The sequence below is a fragment of the Blastocystis sp. subtype 4 genome (assembly GCF_000743755.1).
Source record: "Blastocystis sp. subtype 4 strain WR1 chromosome Unknown seqid_0155, whole genome shotgun sequence".
NCBI lineage: Eukaryota > Bigyra > Opalinata > Blastocystidae > Blastocystis > Blastocystis sp. subtype 4.
This window is the reverse complement of record NW_014569392.1, coordinates 1-25032: the sequence shown is the minus strand read 5'-3', so window position 1 is coordinate 25032 and position 25032 is coordinate 1. Positions and strand designations below refer to the sequence as shown.

General features: G+C 39.6%; 16 protein-coding genes across 16 annotated transcripts; 7 read left to right on the top strand and 9 right to left on the bottom strand.

Moving 5' to 3' along the window:
• Positions 1–107: 107 nt before the first annotated feature.
• On the bottom strand, positions 108–725 carry JH06_5770 (hypothetical protein; the record flags this gene model as incomplete). The annotated part of the gene is made up of 3 exons (XM_014671548.1): positions 108–208; positions 239–333; positions 367–725. 3 exons carry the CDS (start codon positions 723–725, stop codon positions 108–110), a joined length of 555 nt encoding a protein of 184 aa, XP_014527034.1.
• A 118-nt stretch (positions 726–843) lies between these two features.
• Positions 844–1067, top strand: JH06_2901 (hypothetical protein; the record flags this gene model as incomplete). The annotated part of the gene is given in 3 exon segments (XM_014671547.1): positions 844–905; positions 925–1011; positions 1025–1067. The coding sequence occupies 3 exon segments, from the start codon at positions 844–846 to the stop codon at positions 1065–1067; spliced, it is 192 nt and encodes a 63-aa protein (XP_014527033.1).
• A 654-nt stretch (positions 1068–1721) lies between these two features.
• JH06_2900 (oxoglutarate malate translocator) lies at positions 1722–2641 on the bottom strand (the record flags this gene model as incomplete). The annotated part of the gene is made up of 2 exons (XM_014671546.1): positions 1722–2552; positions 2582–2641. The coding sequence occupies 2 exons, from the start codon at positions 2639–2641 to the stop codon at positions 1722–1724; spliced, it is 891 nt and encodes a 296-aa protein (XP_014527032.1).
• A 2375-nt stretch (positions 2642–5016) lies between these two features.
• On the top strand, positions 5017–5726 carry JH06_2899 (ubiquitin-fold modifier-conjugating enzyme; the record flags this gene model as incomplete). The annotated part of the gene is made up of 5 exons (XM_014671545.1): positions 5017–5136; positions 5167–5234; positions 5266–5317; positions 5360–5527; positions 5559–5726. 5 exons carry the CDS (start codon positions 5017–5019, stop codon positions 5724–5726), a joined length of 576 nt encoding a protein of 191 aa, XP_014527031.1.
• On the bottom strand, positions 5638–7293 carry JH06_2898 (protein disulfide-isomerase domain; the record flags this gene model as incomplete). Its single annotated transcript, XM_014671544.1, has 9 exons — positions 5638–5793; positions 5824–5895; positions 5926–6189; positions 6218–6313; positions 6344–6432; positions 6463–6838; positions 6871–7014; positions 7045–7189; positions 7229–7293. The coding sequence occupies 9 exons, from the start codon at positions 7291–7293 to the stop codon at positions 5638–5640; spliced, it is 1407 nt and encodes a 468-aa protein (XP_014527030.1).
• A 399-nt stretch (positions 7294–7692) lies between these two features.
• Positions 7693–10848, top strand: JH06_2897 (pre-mRNA-splicing factor ATP-dependent RNA helicase; the record flags this gene model as incomplete). The annotated part of the gene is made up of 7 exons (XM_014671543.1): positions 7693–7723; positions 7744–7856; positions 7887–8240; positions 8270–8586; positions 8618–9389; positions 9421–10095; positions 10126–10848. The coding sequence occupies 7 exons, from the start codon at positions 7693–7695 to the stop codon at positions 10846–10848; spliced, it is 2985 nt and encodes a 994-aa protein (XP_014527029.1).
• Positions 10849–11263: 415 nt separating this feature from the next.
• JH06_2896 (hypothetical protein) lies at positions 11264–11910 on the bottom strand (the record flags this gene model as incomplete). The annotated part of the gene is made up of 5 exons (XM_014671542.1): positions 11264–11451; positions 11482–11667; positions 11698–11764; positions 11793–11857; positions 11889–11910. 5 exons carry the CDS (start codon positions 11908–11910, stop codon positions 11264–11266), a joined length of 528 nt encoding a protein of 175 aa, XP_014527028.1.
• Positions 11911–13855: 1945 nt separating this feature from the next.
• On the top strand, positions 13856–14745 carry JH06_2895 (UMP-CMP kinase; the record flags this gene model as incomplete). The annotated part of the gene is given in 7 exon segments (XM_014671541.1): positions 13856–13878; positions 13910–13953; positions 13970–13984; positions 14007–14114; positions 14149–14236; positions 14268–14466; positions 14497–14745. The coding sequence occupies 7 exon segments, from the start codon at positions 13856–13858 to the stop codon at positions 14743–14745; spliced, it is 726 nt and encodes a 241-aa protein (XP_014527027.1).
• Positions 14746–14780: 35 nt separating this feature from the next.
• On the bottom strand, positions 14781–15735 carry JH06_2894 (hypothetical protein; the record flags this gene model as incomplete). Its single annotated transcript, XM_014671540.1, has 5 exons — positions 14781–15197; positions 15227–15359; positions 15389–15561; positions 15594–15658; positions 15690–15735. The coding sequence occupies 5 exons, from the start codon at positions 15733–15735 to the stop codon at positions 14781–14783; spliced, it is 834 nt and encodes a 277-aa protein (XP_014527026.1).
• Positions 15736–15850: 115 nt separating this feature from the next.
• Positions 15851–16010, top strand: JH06_2893 (ribosomal protein L7 L30 S12; the record flags this gene model as incomplete). The annotated part of the gene is given in 2 exon segments (XM_014671539.1): positions 15851–15867; positions 15887–16010. The coding sequence occupies 2 exon segments, from the start codon at positions 15851–15853 to the stop codon at positions 16008–16010; spliced, it is 141 nt and encodes a 46-aa protein (XP_014527025.1).
• A 346-nt stretch (positions 16011–16356) lies between these two features.
• JH06_2892 (translation initiation factor EIF-5a) lies at positions 16357–16824 on the bottom strand (the record flags this gene model as incomplete). The annotated part of the gene is made up of 1 exon (XM_014671538.1): positions 16357–16824. One exon carries the CDS (start codon positions 16822–16824, stop codon positions 16357–16359), a length of 468 nt encoding a protein of 155 aa, XP_014527024.1.
• A 1084-nt stretch (positions 16825–17908) lies between these two features.
• On the top strand, positions 17909–19005 carry JH06_2891 (hypothetical protein; the record flags this gene model as incomplete). Its single annotated transcript, XM_014671537.1, has 7 exons — positions 17909–18055; positions 18088–18194; positions 18226–18322; positions 18354–18463; positions 18496–18556; positions 18589–18675; positions 18706–19005. The coding sequence occupies 7 exons, from the start codon at positions 17909–17911 to the stop codon at positions 19003–19005; spliced, it is 909 nt and encodes a 302-aa protein (XP_014527023.1).
• A 90-nt stretch (positions 19006–19095) lies between these two features.
• Positions 19096–19394, bottom strand: JH06_2890 (E3 ubiquitin-protein ligase; the record flags this gene model as incomplete). The annotated part of the gene is given in 2 exon segments (XM_014671536.1): positions 19096–19117; positions 19132–19394. The coding sequence occupies 2 exon segments, from the start codon at positions 19392–19394 to the stop codon at positions 19096–19098; spliced, it is 285 nt and encodes a 94-aa protein (XP_014527022.1).
• Positions 19395–19508: 114 nt separating this feature from the next.
• Positions 19509–20151, bottom strand: JH06_2889 (hypothetical protein; the record flags this gene model as incomplete). Its single annotated transcript, XM_014671535.1, has 6 exons — positions 19509–19574; positions 19595–19653; positions 19684–19789; positions 19821–19919; positions 19941–20086; positions 20118–20151. The coding sequence occupies 6 exons, from the start codon at positions 20149–20151 to the stop codon at positions 19509–19511; spliced, it is 510 nt and encodes a 169-aa protein (XP_014527021.1).
• Positions 20152–22269: 2118 nt separating this feature from the next.
• Positions 22270–23264, bottom strand: JH06_2888 (hypothetical protein; the record flags this gene model as incomplete). The annotated part of the gene is made up of 5 exons (XM_014671534.1): positions 22270–22430; positions 22459–22609; positions 22639–22770; positions 22800–23120; positions 23151–23264. 5 exons carry the CDS (start codon positions 23262–23264, stop codon positions 22270–22272), a joined length of 879 nt encoding a protein of 292 aa, XP_014527020.1.
• Positions 23265–24028: 764 nt separating this feature from the next.
• Positions 24029–24553, top strand: JH06_2887 (nuclear receptor 2C2-associated protein; the record flags this gene model as incomplete). Its single annotated transcript, XM_014671533.1, has 5 exons — positions 24029–24054; positions 24089–24179; positions 24208–24297; positions 24329–24415; positions 24446–24553. 5 exons carry the CDS (start codon positions 24029–24031, stop codon positions 24551–24553), a joined length of 402 nt encoding a protein of 133 aa, XP_014527019.1.
• Positions 24554–25032: the final 479 nt, after the last annotated feature.

Below are 25032 nucleotides of genomic sequence, written 5' to 3'. Positions count from 1 at the left end.
CTCTTGATATCAATACCTTGATGAGTCCAAATACGAGCAGAGGGAACAAACAGAGTAATCCAATTATTACGACGACAGTAGTAATACAACGTACGAAGAACCATTCTTCACATCATTTTTACAATCCATTCATACGATTTACCACTTCCTCGAGGACCACTTAGAGCTAAAAATGGATACATACTAATGGACTCTCCATTCTGAAAAGCTAGATATGACATCATACTCCAATAAATACCTCTCAACTTCTGCATCAAAGTAATAGCTTCCTTGCGGATCTGGAGACTGTTCATTAGTGTCAATTCCTTCTGTTTTTCAAAACCAGCATAGAAACTAATTCATTAGTCGATTTATCCAAAGAACTACTCATGAGGAAAGTAATGTTTGAATTCCTCATCATCAAAGTAAACAATGTCTCCAGACTTCTTTGACAGAAGGTCGATTCGCTTCTCCTTTGGAAGAGTCTTTAGATAGTCTCTGTTACGAATTCCTGACACAAAATCTTCTCGTATGAAGGGATATTCCGGGAAATCAGGGAGCTCAGAGTCTATCTTCCTGCTTTGCGTCTCAACTGGTTTTACATCCTCATTTCCACTTGGAATATTCGTTGGATTGTCAGTTTCCTTTGCATCTTGTTTGGTAGCAAAGAAACGACTCGCTGAGTATTTTCCAGCTCTTTGAATGATCTGGAGTCCGAAGCGATATTTCAATGCCAACGAAAGCATCTGGATAGCGAGAAAATGACTTGGAAACAAATTGGGCATAAGACAACCAAAATCGCTCTAATAGTTGTTCCTCACTATCTCATTGACTGAGACTAATAATACACTGAATCGCAATTCAATGCCTTCAAAGAGCTTTGGAGAATGGTATGAAGATCAAAAGAAAGAACCTGTGAGCAAACTGTTATGATTTGACAACTAGTCCCTTCAACCAGACAATTCTTCTTCAAGCAGATGGTTTTCATCGATATTTAATTCAGGAAATGGAAATAACGGAGATGTGGAGTCAGTAGGATTAGTAGGTCGGGTGCAGACGGTTGGAACAAGGATATCAGAAGCGTATAAATTCTTTTTTGAATTAAATCATAGAGGTGACACAATGAAGGAAGTATTGGTATTCTTTGGTCTTGCACTCGTATTCTTTTTGATTGCCTATCTGATTGGTCTTCCAACAGTTTTATCCAGGACTTTGTGTGATTCATAGTTGTTGATACGACCGGCAAAGTTCACAATCAGTTTTACAATGGGTAGTTTTATGACTATTGCAGCTTTGGCAACGTTTCGTGGACCCTCTCAGTTCTTCTCTACCATCTTCCAACCTGAACGTGTTGTCAAAACGGTACTATATATTGTTTCCTTAGGTACTTATTATTGAAATCTCTTACATAGTATTGTCAATCCTCTGTTCTGTCGTTTGGAAATCTTATATTGGAACGGTCTTTGCCTCTCTCTTCCAGGTATGTGTCAAATATAGATGGTGAGTAGTAGATGGTCATGCTGGTTCTCTTTGTACTTGAATCCTTTCCTGCGGGATCACGGATGACTTCATGTAGCAATTATGGGTGAGACCTAATCATAGTATTGCTTTTGACAATTCGGAAGGCAGTATCGATGTTCTTCTCAATGATTTCACGTTTCTTCAGGTGATTCTTGCTGTGTTGTACTCTCAGTTATTTGTTTCAACAATCAATTGGCGTTAAATCATGGATTCTCCTACACTTACTTAGCTACACGTCCACCGAAACAGAGCTTTTCATAACCAGGAATCAAAGCTTCATTAACCAACAGAATAATCATGGCATGAGGAGCACAACGGAAATAATAGGTCCAGAAGCCCTTCCAATAAGCAGTAATACCTTCATTCTTAAAGATCTTGATAAAGCAGTCCCACAGGTTCTTGTAGGGCATCTCCTTGGTTACAGGATCCGCCTTCATATACATGAGACGGTTCTTCATTAAATCAAAGGGAAGAGAAGCGAAAGCACAACAGAAACCAGACACAGCGGAGGAGAGAAGATTAGAATACAAACCCTTACCAAGCTTTCTGTCGAAGAACTGTTGAGCTTGATCATACGATGCCATCATACCAAAATTCATTGACATCGCACGGAAGATCATAGGAAGACAACCTCTCCACAAAGTCCATAATCCCTCTTCCTTTGTGATACGAACAAGAGCAACGAAGCAGTTTCGATATCCACGACGCTGTTCAACAGGAAGAAGACCATCAGCTTGCATTCGAACCATTGCAATATCGAAAGGATTTCCAATCATACCAGCAAGAGCTCCCGAAGTGATAGAAGAAAGAGAAGAGGCAAAAAAGGAGATCGTTCCACCATTACGTTCCTTCAGCTTATTAGTGAATACACGATGGAGTCCAAGACGTGCTGTTCCATAAATGGCCTGTCTCATTAAAGAGGCCGAAAGACCAGCATAGAGCTTCATAACTCCTTCTTCTTTAATAAGATTCTTGGTGATAGCGAAGGCTCCGAGGTTCTGAGATTTTCCAACCAGCTGGATTCGAGTCTTGATCAGATCAATAGGTTGAACCTACAGTGAATGAAATAGTCAAGAAATACACAAGCAGATGCTGTACACGCTGAGATACAACCACAAATAAATGGCTGGGCAGCTCTCATACCCTTTTGAAAGGCTACGAATTATTACTTCTAAAGTGTATAGAAGCATACAGTTGAAGTTGTTTGGATCCACCGACATAATCAAATAAACAATGAGCAGAATAGTGGCTACTTGCATGATTGACAGAACCGTGGGAATTCAATACAAAGGAAAAGCAAATGCCATTCCAACTATCTCTCATATAGTAATTAACTTCCTGCTGTTGATGAGTAGAGTTGATTGCAATGATGTTCAAAGATTTGCAGTGAAGTGAGGGATAAGAACGTGTTGTTGAAAAGAGTTAGTGAAAGGAAAAAAACAAGAACGGTCATATCTAGTGCCTAACCCGTCTGATCTAGGAAGCTAAGTCATTACGAGTTGAGTTAGTACCAGTGTGGGGGACCCGCTGAGAAGTCTCAATGCTGTTCTTTTCTCTTTTCTTTCATTCTATTATTCAATCAGTGAATTAAAGTGAGTTCTAAGGACTGATATACACGTTTTACAAGCAAACACATAGTCATATCATACATAAAGGACTTCAATCATTCTTCTGTGGCTTAGGCTGCTTGAATTGTTGATTCAATATAGACTCTCTTTCCTCAGTAATATGGGAAATCCAGATACCAAATGAAATCACAAGTGTACCAAGTGTAACAACCCACATCAATACAGGAAATCCTTTTGTACTATTAAATGCACTTTCTGAATGCCAGTTCAATACGATTTCGATAGTGTCCGGAAGTTTGGTTCCGGAATGGAAAATTGTGGGGTAATCTATAGATTAAATCATGGTATTCATAGTAACAGTCAACATGCTCATCAATCCATAGCACGTTATGATCTTTCACTTGAATATTCAAAATTATTCTTTTTGCAAACACACCACGTCCATCGTACACTGTAAGCCAAGTTGTTTGGCGATTGATATCTGGAAACTCAAACGACCTATAATTAGTACTCCACATTTATGATTACAGCTTGATAGGCTTTAGGGTATTATACTGCATATTTGATAAGGAGAGAGGAACAGCAATGCTACTCTTTCTCATGAATAAAGGTAATTGATTTGAAGGAAGGGAAAGCCAGCCTGTACGGAGCTAAATTACATACGTTCTTCAAATCGTACATCCTGATGTAAAAACTGCACAGAAACATGTAAATGATCACCTTGTTTCAATTCTGTGAGATGACAGGAAACTACAGCCAAAAAATAAAAGAAAAGAAAATGAGTCATAAGAAACAATTGACTAAATGACTTTCGATCGTTTATCTGAAGAAATAGTATAAAGGGAATCCGATATTTCGTGCATCCGCTTCAATGCCTTCTTCAGAATTCTACTCATAAGGTAAGGACAACCGAATATACGAGGGTTTTACTATTGTGGAAAAACTAGAACACAACTCATTGAGATAGCGATTTGAGCGTTTCCTACTAAAGCGAGTATGAACTACTTGCATAATTCGAGGTTCCTTTCGGTTCGCTATGCACACAAGCTTTTGAAGAAGATCGTCATAGGCAGGAGGGAGTGTCTGGACTGGGGAGCATGTTAAGGCTGTAGAAGAATCCAGATAGAAACGAGAACCCCAAAACTCAGGAGGTAGATTACGCACAATAGAAGTATCCAACTGATCCTGAATCGATTGGAAAGCATCTTCATTCTCAATAGGATAAGGTAGGCGTAATTCTCCTGCTAGAATGGACTCAATATCTTCTTCAGAAACGCAAAATACATCAGCATTCACAGGCTCCACACTAGGATTCCATTTCTTCTCGCAATACTGAACTGGCTCCATTTCATTCGCAATAACCTAAAAATAATACTTCTAAAGCATAAGCACTTCCCTTGCTTGGAGAGATAGATCCTCATGCGAAATAACTTCCTCATCATTCAGTACCATCTTCTCTCTACATGTTAGGCCATTGAAATTGACATGCAGATCATCAAACACAATCGAATGGGAAGTTTCGTTGATACTATCAACAATAGATTTAGCAAAACGGATGTCACGAAGTATTTCCTTTGAATGTCTCTTGTATCCTCGATGGTGCTTCTTAGGCTTATCTTCCGGTGGATTCTCGGCAACTCGTTCATGAGGAAGTAGGAGACCTATATAAATTACAATTTACGGAATAGTACGAGTAAACAAATGATGTTTTGGTTTGAATCGAACTGGCCCTATAATTGAATGCTGAGATCAACCTAACTTTCAGACACTGGAACTGTCAATAAAGGGGACATCGTGTCAGTTGTTGGAGTATCCGTGGCATTGATTTCGCTCACTTGAGACTCACTCATTCATGGAACGTCCACTTTACAAACCTGCTGAAATGAGATATAGAACATGAATTGTGAATACCGCGGTTATCGAATAGAATTCTTAATAGCGATTGGATATGAGTGACGACATTGAAGAGACTGTATCAAAGATTCCATTACTCCATTCGACGGCCAGTCCAAAAGATAAGGATCATTGGCAAGAGCGTCTGAAAGAAGAGTTAGTATCTTTAATTGCAGTAGTTGTTGTGGTTGGAATAACATTCTAGTATGTCAAATTGAATAAGAAGAATGATAGTGATTGGTTCAAACTCAGTTGTGACAAAAGTGGCATTCAGTAGTTTTGTTGGGTCAAAGTGATGAGTTAGCTGGAATGGAACTTGTTGGATCTACTACAAACGGGTGAAGTATGAGTTTCGCGTTGAATTTGATGTCACACAATTGTGTTTAATAAATGTGTAGCTTCCAGCAACGTATCCTGTAAGTCCTCCAGAGATTCGTCTACCAGAACTCGATGGGAAGACACCCAAAATGTATCGAGGAGGAAAAATTTGCTGCGACATTCATTTTAATCCCCTTTGGGCTAAGAATAGTCCAACCTTTGGTATTGCTCATGCAATGGCTCTTGGAGTATTTGTGTTGTATTGTGGATGATCATTAGTTGGCACCTTGGTTAGCTGTGGAGATTCCTCATTTAGTTGAATTTGGTATGATAGCATCGGGTGTTTGTAGGAAACAAATCATAACTCGCTCTCTTCATGTTCCTTTGTCATATCTTCACAATACTGGACTAAGGCTTCTTTTGTTCTCTCTACATCTACATCAATAGGAAGTCGCTTCTCTCCATCCTTGGAGAACCACTTCAGTGTAGGATATGCACTGATATGGTATCGAGTCTATTCCTCATTCCTTTTCCATTCACCTACAGCAAACACAGGATAGTCTTCAAGATTCACTTCTGCTAGAACCACATCATTCACTTCCTTAGCCACCTCTTCCTATCGATCATTCCTTCCTTCTTTTCCTACAAAGATTGGAGCAAAGGATTGACTATAGGAACACCAAGGCATAAAGAATTTGACCAACACATTGTGATTCCTTAGGACATAATCAAAATTGTATTGATTCAATGAGATCACTGTATGATTCCAATCAAATCGTTCAAATTGATAAGCAATGTTTCTTCGAGCGATAAGTTTCACATATTCCTTGTCTTCTTTCGAAGTATCCTTAAGAGCAATCTCTACTGACTCGATTTCTTCCTTTAACGCATCTTCTCCTCGTTGAAGCATCTATGTTCCATTCTCTTTCTGTTTATACCTCTTTCATAAGTTTGTAGTAACGATAAGAAGCACGGTATTTGTTCTTCAGTTTGGAAACTTTCTTCATTACAGAGAGATACTCCTTTCGAGTTGTCTATATTTCATATCACTGTTTATCCAATACCATTGCCATATACTCGTGGGCCAAGACATCCAATTCCTCTTCACGACCATACAGTTCATTTAACCCCCCTTGATGACTCACATAGGTTCCTATACATTACTTCCTCTTCCTTCACTCACCCAGATAATCATTTAGGTAATCCACCATATCTTCTCCTTCATTGAAGCGTGGCTGCGTGATCGCTCGCTCTGTCGCGTTGTATGGAACATAGCGGAAGGCAGGAACATTTGGCGCATTTAAAAAACCACATAGCCTAGGTGTTTCGAAACAATTCACCTTAGCAAAGATGATAGATTTCTCATCCTTGAACAGGGAGGCCACAGAAAAGTATGTTTGAGCGATGAATTGGCATTTCTGGTTGGGTGGAATGTATAAGAATACAAGAGCATTTGTCTTCTTTGTGCGTTTCACAAACTGTGCATGAGTATCATCGTTTAGATGGAAGACATAGTCTTGAGCAGGAACATATTGCGTCTTCAATGAAATCCATGTCAACTACGAAGTGATAATGAAAGACAATATTTTACAAGGTCAAAATCCTCGTCAGGAAGATAAGGACTCCGAGATCCTTTCACAAATAAACGAAAAACAGACCCTTCATATGCAGTGTCCACATTATAGTTTTGATCGAGTTCAGGGTCTGTTCCTGTTGTTGTACCAAGAATGAAGAACTAGAATTGAGGTACCAACCAATACAAAACATCAGACTCATCCTTGAAGGCGTAGAGCAAATAACGGACATCCCAGAAGTCAGTTGCGCACTTGGTGCAATCAGCCTTATTCCATACCGCCAAAACAGTATTTCCACCTTCTAGCAACCCATCCAGATTCTCTGTTGTCAGAAAACTAATTCCTCTTCGAGTCATAACAACTCAAAGACATTACCCCCGAACAACGTCTGCATTGGCAAGAATGATAATCGATAAAACAAGGAAAAAAGAGGTGTACATACCCCAAAATCACGGGATAAAGGAGAAATGCTGTTTTGAATGGGTGACAGAAATATGCCCGATTTTCATTTCTTGTTGAAATTGAACAAATCATGTTTCCTCCTCCATCAAGACGTCATCATCATCAAGAACGGGATGGTGGAAGTTCCTCTCGGAAGTCAGATCGAGATAATGAAGATTCCAGAGAAAGGAGGAAGAGAGAAGACGAACGTGATTTCCATGGTTCATCGAATCGATCGTATCGAATTTGATATGGAAGGATGATCTATTAGTCATTCTCGTCATCGAGATTATGAACCAAGGCATTCTCACCGAGAACAAGGTTTGTCAAAGCGATATGTGGAGTCTTGGAAGGAATTAACGGGTAATCAAGGAAGTGATGATGAGTGGGAAGAAGCTATGCCACTTCAGTCTATTCGTTTGGAATTTTGTATTGGGATGAGCGTGTAGGGAGTACTCCTCTTCCTTCAAGTCATTCTTCTAGTCAGGAAAGTGCATCTCAAACCCCTTCTCGTGAGGAGTCATTGGGACGAGCAACACGAGGAGAAAAGAGGAGCCATTCTGTGATTCTGTTTTTCTTTTGTAATATTTAGTATACAGGCAGCCTAACGGAAGAAACCCCTGCTCGCTATGGTGGTCATAGTAGAAGAAATCCTCTTTTGGATGAGGATGATGGATTCTCCGCTGATTTCTTAGGAATGAGTGATGCAGATTCGGATGATGCATTTTACACAACAGAGGAAGGTCAGGTAACAGAGAATCCTGATAGTATTTTTACTGGCAACAGTGAAGCCTTTTCTCGAATGGAAGAGCGATATAAACGAGAGATGGGTGATCGAAAGAATCCTCATATGTCAGCTCGTCAAAGTGCACTTCAATTTGATCAAGAGAAATGGGAGAACAATCGTTTACAAGCAAGTGGGGTATTGACACAACAAGGAGAAACCGTAAGAAATATGAAACGACTGAGAAGTAGACGGAAGATGTAAATGAAGATCGTGTGTCTCTGATAGTTTCAAGTATTCGACCTCCTTTTCTGAGTGGTAAGATTCAATTCACTCGTCAGATTGAAATGGTTTCGACAGTAAAGGATCCGACTTCTGATTTTGCTGTTCTAGCGAAGAAAGGAAGTGAAACACTGAAATCATGGATGAAGGAACGTGAGAAGACTCGTGTGATGAATAAGGATCGCTTCTGGGAGCTCAATGGATCTAAAATGGGAAAGGTGATGGGTCTTCGTGAAGTGAACGAGAAGGGAGATGGAAAGGACAAGGAGACAGATGCTGAAATGGAGTAGGAATGATAGAGCATTGATGAGAATTAGAGCTGAGAATAGTTATAGTGGTCATCTTACAGATGCAGCTGGTAGCAGTTTGTTTAGTCAAATGAAATCGATTCAAGAGCAACGTGAATACTTACCAATCTATTCTGTGCGTGATGAGTTACTATCAGTGATTCGAGAGAATCAAGTGACCATTATTGTGGGTGAAACTGGTTCAGGAAAGACAACCCAATTGACTCAGTATCTATATGAAGAGGGATATGCTACAGAGGGGATGATTGGTTGTACACAACCTCGTCGTGTTGCAGCTTCTAGTGTTGCAAAGCGTGTAGCTGATGAGAAAGGAGTGAAATTAGGAGAAGAAGTAGGATATGCCATCCGATTTGAAGACTGCACTTCACCAAAAACTCGAATAAAATATATGACAGATGGAATCCTACTTCGAGAGTCAATCAGTGATCATTACCTTGAGAATTATCGAGTTGTGATTATGGATGAGGCTCATGAACGATCTCTCAATACTGACATTCTCTTTGGTCTTATGAAAGAGATTCTTCGAAAACGAACAGATTTGAAACTTATTGTTACTTCAGCTACGATGAATGCTGATCGATTTAGTGAGTTTTTTGGGTATGCACCAATATTTAATATTCCTGGTCGAACATTCCATGTCGATACAGTGTACTTGAAATCACCCTCAGATGACTATGTGGATGCAGTAGTGAATCAGATTTTGACAATTCATCTTGGTTGGGATGAGGGTGATATACTTGTGTTTATGACTGGTCAAAGTGATATTGAATGTGTGTGTGAAGTAAGATATGATTGCAAAGAATGATACATAGCTTGTGAATGAGAGAATTAACAGGTTGGAGAAGAAGACAACACCATTGCTAATGTTACCAATGTACTCTCTTCAGAGTGCATCAAAACAGAGTCTTGTGTTCAAGCAGACACCTAAAGGAATGAGAAAATGTGTGGTCTGTACGAACATCGCAGAAACTTCGCTTACTGTGGATGGTATCAAATACGTTGTCGACTGTGGTTATTGCAAACTCAAAGTATTCAATCCAGCGATTGGAATGGATGCTTTGGTTGTTACTCCCATTTCTCAAGCTAATGCTGATCAAAGAAAAGGTCGCGCAGGTCGAACAGGTCCTGGTACCTGCTTCCGTATGTATACTGAGTACATGTATACCACACAAATGCTTCAGAACCAGATCCCTGAAATTCAACGAACAAATCTGGGCAATGTGATTCTTCTTCTAAAGAAGTTGGGTGTTGAGAATCTTTACGACTTTGATTTTATGGATCCTCCTCCACAAGAGAATATTACTAACTCCATGTATCAGTTGTGGATTTTGGGTGCATTGACGAATGTTGGTGCATTATCTGATATTGGTGATAAGATGGTGGAGTATCCATTAGATCCATATTTGCAGAAGATGATGGTGATGGCAGAGAAACTCAATTGTACTGCTGAAATTGTCACAATTGTTGCTATGTTGTCTGTACCCAATGTAAGAGACAGGATTGAAAATGATGTCTAGATATTTGATCGTCCTCCTGAGAAGGAAGAGGAAGCAGACAACATTCGAGCGAATTTCAGCATTCCAGAAAGTGATCACTTAACTTATCTCAATGTATTTTTACAATGGAAAAGAGCTCAATATAGCAAGAGATGGTGTGAAAGGAACTATCTACATGCTCGATCGATGATGCGGGTTCGAAATGTTCGAAAGCAATTATTGGATCTAATGAAACAACAACATATTCCCCATGTATCTTGTGGAAGCAATTGGGACGTAGTCCGAAAATGTGTCTGTTCTGCCTATTTCTTCAATGCTGCTCGTATTAAGGGAATTGGAACTTATATCAATATGCTGACAGGTACTCCTTGTCAATTGCATCCTACAAGTGCTTTGTATGGATTAGGATATACTCCTGATTATATTGTATATCACGAACTAGTGATGACAACAAAGGAATATATGCGATGTGTGACCGCTGTAGATGCTCAATGGCTTGCAGAATTGGCTCCGATGTTTTTCAGCTTGAAAGAGAGTTACTTATCGAGTCTGGAGTCTCGAAAGGCTGTGAAGCGAAATAAAGAGCAAATGGCACAAGAGATGGAAGAGGAGATGAAGAAGAAACAGGAGGAAGAGGAGGCAAAGAAGCCAAAAGTGCATAAGCGAGCAGAGAATATTTGTACTTTTGGAAGATCGTTGCAGCGAGGTGTTCAGATCAAATCACCTCGTCGAGTTGGTTTATGATTGATTTGTTTCTTATACACCCAATTATAACCCAATTCATTTTTGAACAGAGATGGCGTACTTTCATGTCCTCATCACTCGGTTCTACTTAATGGCCTCTGATACGATGCAAAGAGGACTTTTGTTAATAGAAAGAATGTTTCAGCATATTATTAACGGTTGTTGCCGTCGAAGCATACGAAACGACGACTCTGTAGAGTTTTTGGATTATACTCAAATGCAATCAAAACGGATCTTCTCTCAATAGTTGTTCTTCTTTGTTCTAACAAACACTTGTATTTGTTAAATGTTTTTCCCCTCCAGTTACTCTTCCGTTTCATCATCTTTGTATGGTTTTCACAGTAGCCACAAATCACATCTTGCTGGTCTGGAGACGTTGCTACATGATATTCAAGCAATATCTGAGTATAAACAGTCAAGATCTGTGACTTACATTATGTTCAATTCCACAACTCACATGGAACGTACAATCACACTTCACACCGCTGCAGGACATACAACAACCATCTGTACTCTTGCAGAAACAGCATCGCTTGTGCCACCGTTCATCTGGAATGTGGAAATAGTCAATGTAGTCACGACCATCAGGATCTTGAAAAAAGACTACGAGTGAACACATAAACTCATAACTACCTTCAGGAATCCACAGCGCGCAATTCACATGGGCCCACTGGAAGTCTGTAGTTCGTTTCATCGCCCCACCTGTCCTCCCACAAAGAATACACTTCTGTAAGTCAATAAAATGAAACAAAAATACACAGTCTTTTTGTTTTGATAAGCAGGATTCGCAAAACCAGTCTCCCTCAGGAATATGGTGAACTAACAATCATTCTCTTTCAACTAAACAACTCAGAGGAGTTCCATAACATGTTGCATGTACACCAATATTGCAACCATCACAAAATACAATAGGATCCTACATTACAAATCAAATTAAACATTACTCCTTCAATCCACTCCCCATCATTACAAATAGCACAACAAGCTAGTTCTTCAGGAGGCAACTCTTCTACAGGATGAAACAATCAACGGTCATTCACCTTGATTCGGTTGTATATTCATGACAGTGATGTTGCGAAATGTCAAAATGATGTGTTGTATTCAAAACAATCGATGTCAAAAATAGGCGGGATTCGGGGTGTATAAACCAACAGAGATCTGTTCTTCAAACAATTTCTATCAACAAGTTTTACTTGTATTGTTTGGAACTTGAAGGATGGAAGAAGACAATAATGAGGCAATTCCAAAGAATGATGAACTGTATGAACTGGGAGAAATGAAATATGTAGAATCAAGCAATACAAGGATGAGATATCAGAATTAGAACAGAACGTGAATTGCGCAAGTGTCGATAATGGCTATGATTTGTAGCTACGCAAAGAGTATGCACAAGTATGTTTCGAAATTGCATCTCTTCGATCACAGAGACTTAGTTTGGAAGCCCTTGTAGAAGGGATTCTTGTGGAGGACGATGTAGAAGCTTATGATATTGACGAAGACACTGCATATGCAGAAGAAAGCAATAATTCTAAATCTGCGGATAGTGACTTTGAGATCGAGGAAGATCCAGATAGTGCTGGTGGTAGTACTGAGGATAGCGCTATTCAGTACAGCCGACCAGTGACTCGAAGGACTGTGAAAAAGGAAGAAAGCTCAACAGAATCTGAAGGTATTGTTACTCGATCAAAGGTGTCTAAGGAGGCCCAAGAGAACGAAAAGGAAGAGAAAAATGATTCTGTAGTAGATAATACGTGTTCCTCGAACGTAAAGAATGTAGTTGAAATGAAGAGTAGGAGTCAATCAAGTGCAAACCTGAACCAAAAACTGAGCCTGTTTCAGAACAAGGAAAGGATGAAGGTGCAAAAACAAGCATACCTGTGATTCCATCTGCTTTATCCTTACTCACACACAATCCAGCAACAGGTCAACCTCCCAATACTAATGTGGATTCAAAGCCAGCTCCTATGAAAAGGACATATCAAGATATGTCCTATTTGATTCCTCCAATTGTTATTTCTTCTGAACCATCTGAGAAGACTCATGTGTTGTCTCCTTCATCAACTCCTCTCTCTAAAGGAGCCATTTCTTCACCTTCTTCTCAGCGACCTAAATCTCGGCCGACATCTTTAGACACGGCTCAGTCCGTTCCTGGAACTAGTTTCAATTCATCTTCTGTTTCTCGTAGTATGATTAAAAATGTCGTTTACAACAATACCGGAATGACTATGAGTCAGTCGCTTTTATATCCTCAGCCGAATCAAATGATACGTCCTTCAGTATCTAATCTTCCTTCCAAACAACCTTTAGTGAAACGATCCTCTGGGTATGGTCCTATGAGTGATGTACCTAATCGATCATATCCTCCTTTTACGTCTGTTCCTCAGGGGTATGATCCTTATTATCAACATATGCCAATCCCAGCAGGAATGTCACCAAGAGTGAATCCGGGGTATTTGTCACAGCAGAGTCGAATGCCAGCATCTCGACCAATGAATTGCGTGAATTATTATCCTTCTAGTTTTCAAGGACGATTGGATTATCCGACTCCAATGGGTTATTCGATGTATCTTCCAGGTCCATATTATCCTTCCATGATGGTTCCAATGGATGGCAAGGTGATGGGAACTCTTTCGAGACCCGGATCGTTACCTCCTGGATTGCCTCCTGACATGACCCAGGCAATACCACAGGGAATTACTTCAAGTATTCCTCAGAATACTCCTCAGAGTGTCAAACCAACTGTACCTCCAGGAATCTCACAAACAGTGCCTCCCAGTATCATGCAGGGAGGGATGCGACCAATGGTGAGTGCTGGACAACAACCTGTACCACTCCCGAATTCTGTGGACCTTTCTACAGATGTTGAGAGTCAGAAAACTGCGAGTCGGAACTATCTTATACCTGGAATTGCTACTGATCGAGATGGGAATATCCTTCCATCTACCTAAGTAATGCTCGCAATCTGTTTGTTACATTTATTCTCCCATTCTTTTGGTTCGAGTTTGGAATGTCGTCGAAGTGTCACTGCAAGTAGGTATAGTATATGAAGAATGAATATCAGGGAAGTCGCAATGGTCGTTGGAGCAACTGCTGGTGTTGCTTTTGGTTATTTCATTTACAGAAAATGTCCAAAACAGTTGATTCCGAATGATTTATAGACTGGAAGAAGTGTAATTGTAAAGATTACTGCAAGAAGATTGAAAAGGATGAGTCGAAGGAGGATGACAAACCCCAAGTCATTTTCCTTCTTGGAGGACCTGGATCAGGTTCGTTACCTACCTTCTCAAGGATGATGTCTAGGAAAGGGAACTGTGTCTTCAACTCTGAAGGAGAAGCTGGGATGGATCCCAATTAGTGCAGGAGACTGTTTGCGTGAAGAGAAAGAGAGGTTGAAGTGAAATGCACCTGTAATCGTCTAGTGGAAGCAAGGACGCAGAATTGATCAATGACTATATCAAGAAAGGTTTGATTGTTCCTGGTGAAATTACCATTAACCTCCTCTTAAAGAAGATTCGTTTCTACGAGGCTCAGGGTCAGAAGAAGATCATCATTGATGGCTTCCCTCGTAGTATGGAGAATCTAGAGGGATGGAACAAACTTGTTGGTGACAAGGTTCATGTGAGTTTGTGTTAATTCATTCACAGCTAGTTACACTTCATCCTTCTTCTGGAATGTTCCGAAGAAGTAATGACGGAGCGTTGTTTGCTGCGTGGCAAGACCTCAGGTCGTGTGGACGATAATCCTGAGTCTCTGGTAAAGCGTTTCAAGACTCACATGGAGACGAGCATGCCTGTAATTAATCTGTTCGATGAGAAGGGAATGGTGAAGAGAGTAGATGCCAATCGTTCTCGTGAGGAAGTTGCAGCTGATGCAATGGAGATTCTGAAGGATATCTAACGACTGTTTGTGCGAAACAAGAGAAAAGAAACCCTTCAAATACGCATTTCCATAGCGATTCCCACTTTATGGGATCCGCTCATGATGTTGGCGTAATCAACAGCTCCAGTCACTGAAAGAGACACATTCTTGCTTACCGAGGTCTTGTAGAAACCATACAACTTTCCGTCACTGTCCACCTTTGTGCGTAACTCTGAACTCGTAGTTGGGTTCAGACACACTCCAAATGCAATAGCGGGATTCTTTGGTTCTGTCAACGACAACACACAATCCGCTCCGAACGACACATTCTTATAGGGCTTGATATACACGGCTGCATCCACTCCAGTGTGATTACGAATACTGGCAAGAGAGAAGACACATTCTTTGAAACGATAAGCAGTGGCGACATCCACAGCACTCACTCCATCCTTCGTACCTTGGACCTTGCAACCAATCATGAAGTTGTCTTTCTACGATGAAAAGATCCCAATGGACATACAGCGACAACACCAGAAGTATCAAACTTCTGAGATACAACATCATAATTGACGTCTCCTGTGAAACAAGATGACACATACTTGAGTCCACACATTACCTTCTTCACATCATATGTACAGGCATCTCCCTGGGATCTAACCTCAAAGAACTGCATAGTAACTACCTGAACATGAAAGTTGTACCCTTCAAAAAGTTCGGGATATCAAAATCACAAACAGCAGCGCCCGTGTTTTCAATTGACAGCTTCTTTACTGCCAAATAGGTGAAGGGCTTGAAGTCAACGGAGATCTTTCCATTGAAAGCACTTGTGGGGTTCTTCGCTTCGAGTGAGAAATTCTACGGGTTACAACATCAAGCTCAAGTAGAACGTATCCTTGCCAGGAAGTCTTAATAGTTGCCTTCTGGTCGAAGCAATAGCCATCCTTCATCACATCTACAATAAAAACCAAATCAAAGCAGCGAACCAAAGGCAGCTTTGTTAATGTCGTTGAAGAGAACAGAATTAAACATCAGAATACAAACCAACTCTTAAATTGAGACCTCAAGATCGACTGCTATCAGGTTCCACGGGAATTTTCGCTTTCTTTTTATCTCACTCATTTCTTCAAAGAACCATTATGAGTGTATGATGATGATTGGAACGTCTAATAGAATAGGAAAGCGATACATCCAAGGCGTATCCCCTGGCTCCTTCCGAATTGACTGCTACTATTCTTGATCTTGTCCAGCAGGCAACAAACTATCGCCAGCTGAAGAAAGGAGCGAATGAGGGTAAAAGGAGATGACTTGGTGCTGATGTGTAGCCACAAAGACTCTGAACCGTGGAAAAGCTTCTTTCATAGTGATGGCTGCTGACGCAGAGCCATTGGAGATCATTCTGCACATTCCACTGCTTTGTGAGGACAAGAATGTTCCTTACGTGTTTGTACCATCGAAGATTGCTCTGGGACGTGCCTGTGGTGTTACTCGTCCTGTTATCGCCTGTTCGATCGTAGCAGATGAGAGATCACAATTGAACGACCAGATCAACCACATTAAGGTGGAGATTGAAAAGCTCCTGATTTAATATTGTTTAGTTGAATGTTTGTTGTTAAATGAAACAAAGAATCGATTTCATCGCGGCAAAACCATTTATTCCTTGACGGTCTTCCAGTCCATGACCTTCTCAGTGTCCATAGCAGAACAGACAGTGACGAGAACAGTCTCAACACCCTTGTCCAGAGCCTCACGAATACCAGGGATCATATCCTCCTCAGCCTTGCAATCGAGCTTCTCCTCGCAAGCATCGTTCATCAGAGTAAGGAAACCCTCGTCATCCATATCAGTGACCTGCCATTCCTCTCTCTTGATGACAGGGGTCTCGACAGAGTGAGAAGTAGGGCAAATGGTCTCGTACTTCTTGCCAGTAAAGATATCAATACCGACAATAGTAGCCTTAGCATGTCCGTGCTTACCGGTCTTGGAGGTGGAAACATCAGCGACCTTGCAGGGCTTTCCATTAATAACAATGAAATCTCCCTTGCGGATCTTTCCGGCCTTAAGAGCCTCAGTATTGGAAGCTCCAGCATCAACGTCAGAGAATTCTTCAAGATCAGACATGTCTCTACAAAATAAGGCACTGATAAAAACAAAGTCTACCAATTCAATCGATAAAAATGTATGTGGTTCATCTTCAGAGTTGCTACCCTCTCATGAGCCCATCGCATTATCCCACAAGTGAAGCAAAATTAATGAAGTTGAAATGGAAAGGGATTCACAAATAATCAATTGAGACCAGTACTATCCCTTTAATGAATGAATCGATCATCAGATGCAGTCAGGAAAACTATTTGAATTCATAATCTCATCACATCTCTACCAAGTTAGACATGTATCATGAGAATCATGAATGGTATCTAAGGACTGATGGGTTGTTTTCTTATCAATCTGTTATCTATTTTGGGTCTTATTGCAAAATAGTAGTTACTTTTGGTACACTCATTGGTAATGGATCATAGTCAGAATTACAACTAGCCTTTTATTACTAACTGGACATAACATTGGAGTTATCACATCTATTTTCGGCTATTTTTTCCGTCTCAGATACGTTTCTGCACTTCTATTTAGAAAGGACTAAAAATGAATTAATAGTAATATCTGATTGGAAACCGGCTATTTCTTTTGAATGATGAATTCTCCAACTGATCAACAATTCTTTTCTACGGGCTAGCAGATAGAATATCTAATTGTTAGCTTATTTTTTTGTGAATCTGGAAAACATGGATAATCGTAGTTGGGTTGATCTTATCTTCGATAACATGGATAAGCTTCTCAGAAAGCTACCGAAAGTGAAAGTTGAAGAAGATTGGGACATTTAGAGAGAGGTGATAGATACACTCTTGGAGTGGATCTACTCACTGATAATACAGTTGGTGGTTGAAGATATTAGTGGAATACTCCATAGTCAGGCATGAGAGACAATCTTCTAAATCCAGATATCGCTTGAAATATCTCCAACGAAAAGGTATCAGGAGATGAGAGAAATCCAAGAAGATTCTCGGGTTCTTATGTCCATGCAAGTCCTGGTACTCAGAACTGTGTTTGTTAATAGCTATTAGTTCCTCTGTTCCACCTTTAATCAATCACTCGTTTCTAGAATAATAGATAAAACCCAAAACTTCTATTAACCGGTGTATAAGGTACGATGAAAACGTGCTTTATTGTATTTGCTATCCTCTTTTCGATCGTTCTGTGCGATGTACCTGGAATTCAAACGGAGAATGAGTTGCTTGCTTATTTGACGAAGGTGGAGGAAGGGAGTGAAACATTGGAGTCTTCATGGATCCAAAAGGTATATCCTTGAAATAGATTGAATGTTTGTAGTGTGTTGAGAATTCTTGGTGGAAGGCAGGAGAAAAGTTGATAACTGTGGCCTATGCAAAGGGAATAGACATTTCAACAGAGTTTAAACAGGCAGTATCTCGTCAGCGGTGTGATTAGTTTAGTTGTTTTATTGGATAGTGCCAGTATTCAGAAACTCCAGAATCTTATTAATAAGAACAAAGAAGACTATACTGTTATCTCACCAGCATTCCAGTGGGCCCAAGGAAGGGAAGATGTGGAATTCAAGTGGTTGGATTCATATCTAGTTGAAAATGAATATCAAGTTGGCTCATAAGTGGGATACTCCTTCAACCTTGGGCTGTACTGTTGAATCGGTTCAATTCAACACTTCATCTGTTTATTTTGAGGCAAAATGGTGATCAATGAAGTGGATTGAATGATCTGTAGTCCTGCTTCAAAGAAGAAGTTCGTTTTGAATTTGAGACTTATGAACAAAATTAATCCAAGTGTAAGTGATAGAGAGGTGTATTGATGCATTAGGCCTGTGACTGGACAGAAGCGGCTGTAGGCCGAATTGTTCTGAATATGAAGAAGTATGAAGTCGGAATATGGGATAATATCATTGTGGTAGGAATTGAGTGGTAGCATAACTTGTAGAAGATGAAAAATATGCCTAAGAACATTTCTACTTGGTGGACAATGAAAGAGAAACTTGAGAAGGCAGATAAGGAGGCAGAAGAGGAGAGAGAGAGAATTCGAGATGAACAGAGAAGAAAGGCCGAGGAAGAGTATTGGGCCGAAAAGAAACGAAAAGAAGAAGAAGAGAAGGCAAAAGCTGAGCAAGAGAGAGAAACTGAAGGAAAGACAGAGGAAGCGAAGGTTGAAGAAGTGAAGTCGGAAGAAGTCAAAACTGAAACAACTGAAGTTAAAGTAGAACAAACAGAACAGGAACTGTAAAGGGTTTGACTCTGTTTCCAACAAACATACGTATATTACAAGATAAGTAACGTACATATAATGTCCACTATCCAAAACCACCACCAGAACCTATGAATCTTCTTCTGATATCCTATTCATTACTACTTATCATTATTCCTACGAAGAGCCTGAACCAATTCACTTCCTATCTGACTCTGTGTAATTGTAGCCATTCCATGCTTTGTAATACCCTTCTTACACACAGGACAAGAAGCATTCTGTTCAAGGAACCATGGATCCAGACAACTCATATGAAATACATGCTTACAGGGAAGTATCTTCACAATATCACCATAATGGAACTCTTCCAGACAAATCGGACAAACATCTCGATACTGCTGAATGTATCGTAGATCTTCTTCATCCATTGGAAGAGGGGAACGTGAAAAGAGAACCTGAAGGTTATAATTCTGAAGATATGTTCTGTATGTCAAACACATCTTCACAACTACTGTCGAGAATAAACTACAGGACGAATTCGATTATATAATTTCTTCCGTTTCTTCGTTATCCTCCTGATTATATTGTGATCTGAATGGTAACAGATGCTACCAATCCAAAAAATAACAGCGAAAAATTGGATACCATAGAACCAGACATATTGAGGATCGTATTGATAGAAGACATCTACAAATCTTCCACATCAATCGTACTTACATTCTGTATCCGCTGTGATATTGACGTACAGTATATCGGATGTTTCCATCACCGAAAGAAGACTTTCGCCACTGAGTTTGGTAATGTAAACAACAGGAATCATAACCTACACTCATAAAACCAGTATCTCTCATTACTTGTTGAGCTAGAGTAGCATTCTGAGCTGAAATAACCAACATACCCTCTCTATACTCATTGTCCATCACAATCATAGAGATTCCTCCAGCGTCCTGGATCTACTCGTCATACAATCAAACCAATTCGACGAGCAAAGCTTGTTGCTCATATGGACAAGAAGTGTCCTTGCCATAGCGTTCTACCAGAACAACAGAATCCGTAACATTGTTTGATAACTTATTACAAACAGTAATGGGTTGTGCAAGAATAAGACTCCCATATGTTCCTAACAATAAATTCCTCATGTACAGATATACCATCCGCCTCATAACCAGGAGAGAAGGATGCCATTGTATGTAACAGTGTTAGATTACTAGATCCAGTGATAGTAATACTATACACATAGTCCATACAATAAATAAGAGAAAAAAGAGTAATTAGCATGCCATATAAAAGATACAATGATATGAGATAATCTCTTTCCTTTTGTAATCGATAGCTATAATGAGTTACTATGGTATTGTGAGAACGAAATTGGGGAAAAAGATGAACACACATTTCTTCAAGTTTGGTTGAACTGAACGGCCTTTCTACTCTGAGATGTCACTGAATCTCTTTTCATATGCCGATAGTGACGAAGATGATACTTCTCAAACCATATCAGTGTATTTGATTCGGTGGAATTCTTAAATCTGCAGAACATACAAAGAGAATAAAGATGAACAGAAACAGACAACCGAACCAAAAGTGTGTACTCCTATTAGGAATGAAAGTGGGGCCTCTGAATTCGTCCTTAGCATGTAGAAAAGATAGTGTTACCGTCTTTTGGTGTCGATGATCCAAAACCCGTCTGTGACGTTTCTACAAAGAATAAGTCCACTAGCAAAGAGATTTCTAAAGAAAAAGAACCAAAGAAGATGGTGACAATAACCAAACGTAAAGCCGCTTCAAAAAAGATGGTCCCTCCACAGGTAAAGCGAATGATATATGCAACAGAAGATATTCATAGTTGGTCGTCTGCTCATTAGATCTGTGGGTGTTTGTTGTGAATAATCGGATATTTAAATGAGTATCTTGCGGATTGTTGAAAGTGAGAGTTGGCGGGAACTAGTGTTTCTTTCATGGATGAAGAGCTATTGCTTTCAGGCATCGAATGTTTTATTTCGGTTGGCAACAATGACGAAGAAACGAAAGAACAAAAAGAACAAGCTCGTTCGATGATTCTAAGAAATGGCGGATTTGTTCGGGACTTCATTGATGAAGACATCAATGTTGTAATAGGAATCAATGATTCGTATGATCATATCCAAAAACTCCTTCCTCCTCTTTCGGGGGTTCCTGTTGTTTCGAATCAGTGGCTTCAGGAATCTGTACATGCAAAGACAATTCTCCCCTTTGTAGGACCTGCTTCCATTTCTTATTTGTAGATTCATTATAGTCTTAATCCCTTTTTCGTCTTTTCAGGATGTATCTTCTATGTGCTTACTAACGATATTCACAACCTTGACACTTATTCTCGTGTAATCGTCTATTTTGGTGGGATTGTTCTATATACTCGATCACCGCGTTTGACTCATGTTTTGATATGTGATGATATTCCTTCCAGGAATGATTATCTTGGGTACTCTCGCTTTTCGCATTCTAATCTAGAACGAGTTCATCCGGTGTTCACTCTCTTTCTGAATCTCAGATCATTGCTTGCATACAATCAAAACAGCCTTTAACACATGTCTCAATTCCTCCTTGTGAACCACTTTCACTGAATCATTGTTTATATTCCTCCACTCATTCGAGTGATTTGATGGTAGATATGTCTATTCTTTCTTGATGTAGATCTCCCACTATATCCTCATCTCTGCCAATCTGTGAGTAACATACCCATAAACTCATTCATAGATATGAAGATCGTATGCTAAGTCAAGTTATCACTTCTCACGGAGGGACTGTTGATATTGTATCCCATTCTTTAGATGCTCATCTTCTTTATCTCATCCAGAGTCATTCAATTGAAGATTTATGCATCATTTCACACTCTTTGTCTCCATTGATTCAACGACTCCTGGTATTGTGTCCATCTCTTCAGATTCATACACCCCAATGGATTTATGATGAAATAGAAGGAGAAAAGAACTCTTTTCAAAGCATTTATTGCGTTCCACATCAAACCATTCAATTGCAATTCATTCGTTGTTGTGTCCATTGTGAGAAGGAGCGAAAAGGAATTGAGAGATTGATTGAACAAACAGGAGCACTTGTTCTTGAAGAAGGATGTAAGCTGGACTTATTAACACATATGGTTAGCGATACCCGGTTTGAAACTCCTCTTCCTATCCTTCATTACCAATGGTTTATTGACTGTTTGCAGTCAGGACAAGTACTCAATGAGTCTAGTTATCTTCTTTCGTATCCTTGTTCAACAAACAGATCACACGCTTTTAAACACATTCACTGTGGCTACACTCAATGGACTCAACAATGCTTACGATACACATAGTCAGAATACACAAGAGATGAACGAGCTTTCTTAATATTTGAAGCAAACTGATAATTCCAATTGATGTCTTCTTCTCGAAGCCGATCCCTCACTTCACGATGCTTATATCCGTCTCTTCCCAAATGGATTCCCAACACTACTTCATACTGATCTATCAACTGTACCATAATGAGAACAGTCCAATAAAGCCCCAATGGGTTCTGTTTGATTCAACTGATGAGGCAGACCCAAGAGATAGTTATCCACTCGCATTCTCCCAATCACAACCGATTCAAACGAAGAGAAATTGACAGACTGAGGAAAGATGAAGTAGTCCTGTCTCTTAACCAATCTACTAATCCTACAGCCGAATGCTCATTACGGAATGGTCTCATCACCGACTTCGCTTTCTTTAGATATCTCATATACGTTGCTCGACTCGTGATGTTCAATTTATCATACTTGGGGGTTTCATGAACACGACCTGCAATCTCATGCTTCATAACAATAATTCATCAACTCCTACATACGGATTCAATAGGCCTAATTGAGTGTTATATGCAGCAAGAGCAACAGCATGAATGATGTTGGGAGACAATAGAATGTCACTGTTGATGTATCCATAATAGGAGGCAGAAAAGGTAGATTGGCTTAGCGTGAACATCTCTCGAACTAGAGGCATGTGAAATTTGTTCACTGGATACTTCGAGATTGTCAATACTTTGTAACGCTTCGCAAAAGCAATTAGGGATGGAGTATTCGTAAATACAATACCTTTGAACCGAAATTCACGTTGAAAGAAACTCAACATTCGGATGTGATTTCGGATCTTGTAGTCACCATAATTCTATTATTCATCATCTTCTATTGATAATACCTTGCTGGATTCCGCTGTTGTGAATAATACAAGATCATAGTCTGAGCCATCAGAAATCTGATATGTTGAAAAGTCAGGAAACTTCAAATCTAAAACCTTCTTCTTTCTACACATTATAGAACAAAATCATTATTTCTTTGAAAGGGTAGGCCCATGTTTCTTCCGTTTAAAGCGAGCAGTTCGAATATCAGTTCTCGCTGCTAATCCTTTTAATCCATCTCTTGTACTGCCTCCAGTTGGTGTAGTGTTTTCAACCATATTATCGTCCTTCTCTTCAGATACTACCAGTGATTCCATATAACCAAATCGAACAAAATATATCAACGGTCTCTGTAGGTGCTGGCGAAGTTGATAAGATTGGTATGGATGGTGTTAAAACAGATGAGGTTGAGGTTGGTGGAATGATTTTTGGTGACTCAGGAATTGATGTAGCCAGTGAATCAGGTATGGATGTAGTCAGTAGAATAGGTACTGATGATGTTGGTAAAATACTGACTGACGAGGTTGATTGAACAGGAATAGAAAACGTTGTCAATTCATCATTACTCACTGTAAATGACTACTGTTAAATAATCACAAAATAAGAAACATCTGAAATGATCAACTTCTGAATCTTCTGCGAACACTCTTCTAAAATATCATAAACGACAACCTATATTTATTGCAAACTAGAGAATCACCAACATTTAGCAAAAAAAGAAACGCAAACAACCCGAATCGAAGAATACCTGACGACTTGCCCATATTGTCCACTACGTTCAGGCACTCTCAAACACAAGAATCGATGAAAACAGAGAGAATAATAGATAATCGGAATTCAACAAATACATCCTTCTTTTCCATTATCTATTATCTCACGATCTACGTTTCTATTCAGCATGGAAATTGTTCCTGTGAAAGTAGTGTACTCATTTTCCTTTCGTATCGTAACTTTGAAGTGCATCCTCGGAAGGCAAACATGAGAATCGTATTCGTCGGGCGAAGTGTGTATTGGATTCAAATGAACTGACCTTCTGGTTTTCGGATAAAGTCGAATTAGGGTTTATTTATCATTCAGACTCTTCCTCAACATCTAATCTTCACATTTAATGAACCAACTTCAGTATCATCCATAGAAGTCACTTTTCAAGGTGGTTTTGCATCTGAGGTAGTTCAGACAAATTTGTTTATATTTCTAGTCTATTGTTATTTATGGAAGTGAAGATGGAGTTGAATTCTCCTCTCTTTCGGAATCTCTGTATGTCGAGAATTCAAATATCCCTCAAGTTGGTTTGGCTTTTTTCACTCAATGATAGATCTTTTCTGTGTCTTGCTCTAGTATTCGATATATGAAGCTTGAATTCCTTGATTCTTATGATCTATACAGTCGTCTTATTGTCTATTCTGTACGATTCTTTCAGTAGTTTCGTTGTTTGTGAACTGATCATGCCCTATCTCTTTTCTTCGTGCCATAACAAAACCACTTTACCAACTCTTTAGACTTGTTCAAATATATTCATACTACTTTTATGAAGATCTGTTATCACACTCTTGTTTCCATGATAAGACTCTCTACTACCTTGTTTTAATCAATGTTCTCCGACTCTTCAAAAGAGTTAATCATTCTTTGCTTCTTGAAAAGAGATGTAATTCAATGGGAACATGGACCCATTAATGACTCAAAATACAGGCATTTGCCCATCTATTAGAGGCCATATTGAATGTTTGCCCCTGAATATATACTTTGCAGGGACGCCACACACCAAACTTTTCTTGAATTGGCAAGTTTAAAATGGCTATTGGAAAGACTCAGAAGAAGATCAACAAGAAGGGAAAGGGAAAGAAGGTGATCGATACAATGGCAAAGAAGGAGTGGTACGATGTTCGTGCCCCTAACCAGTTC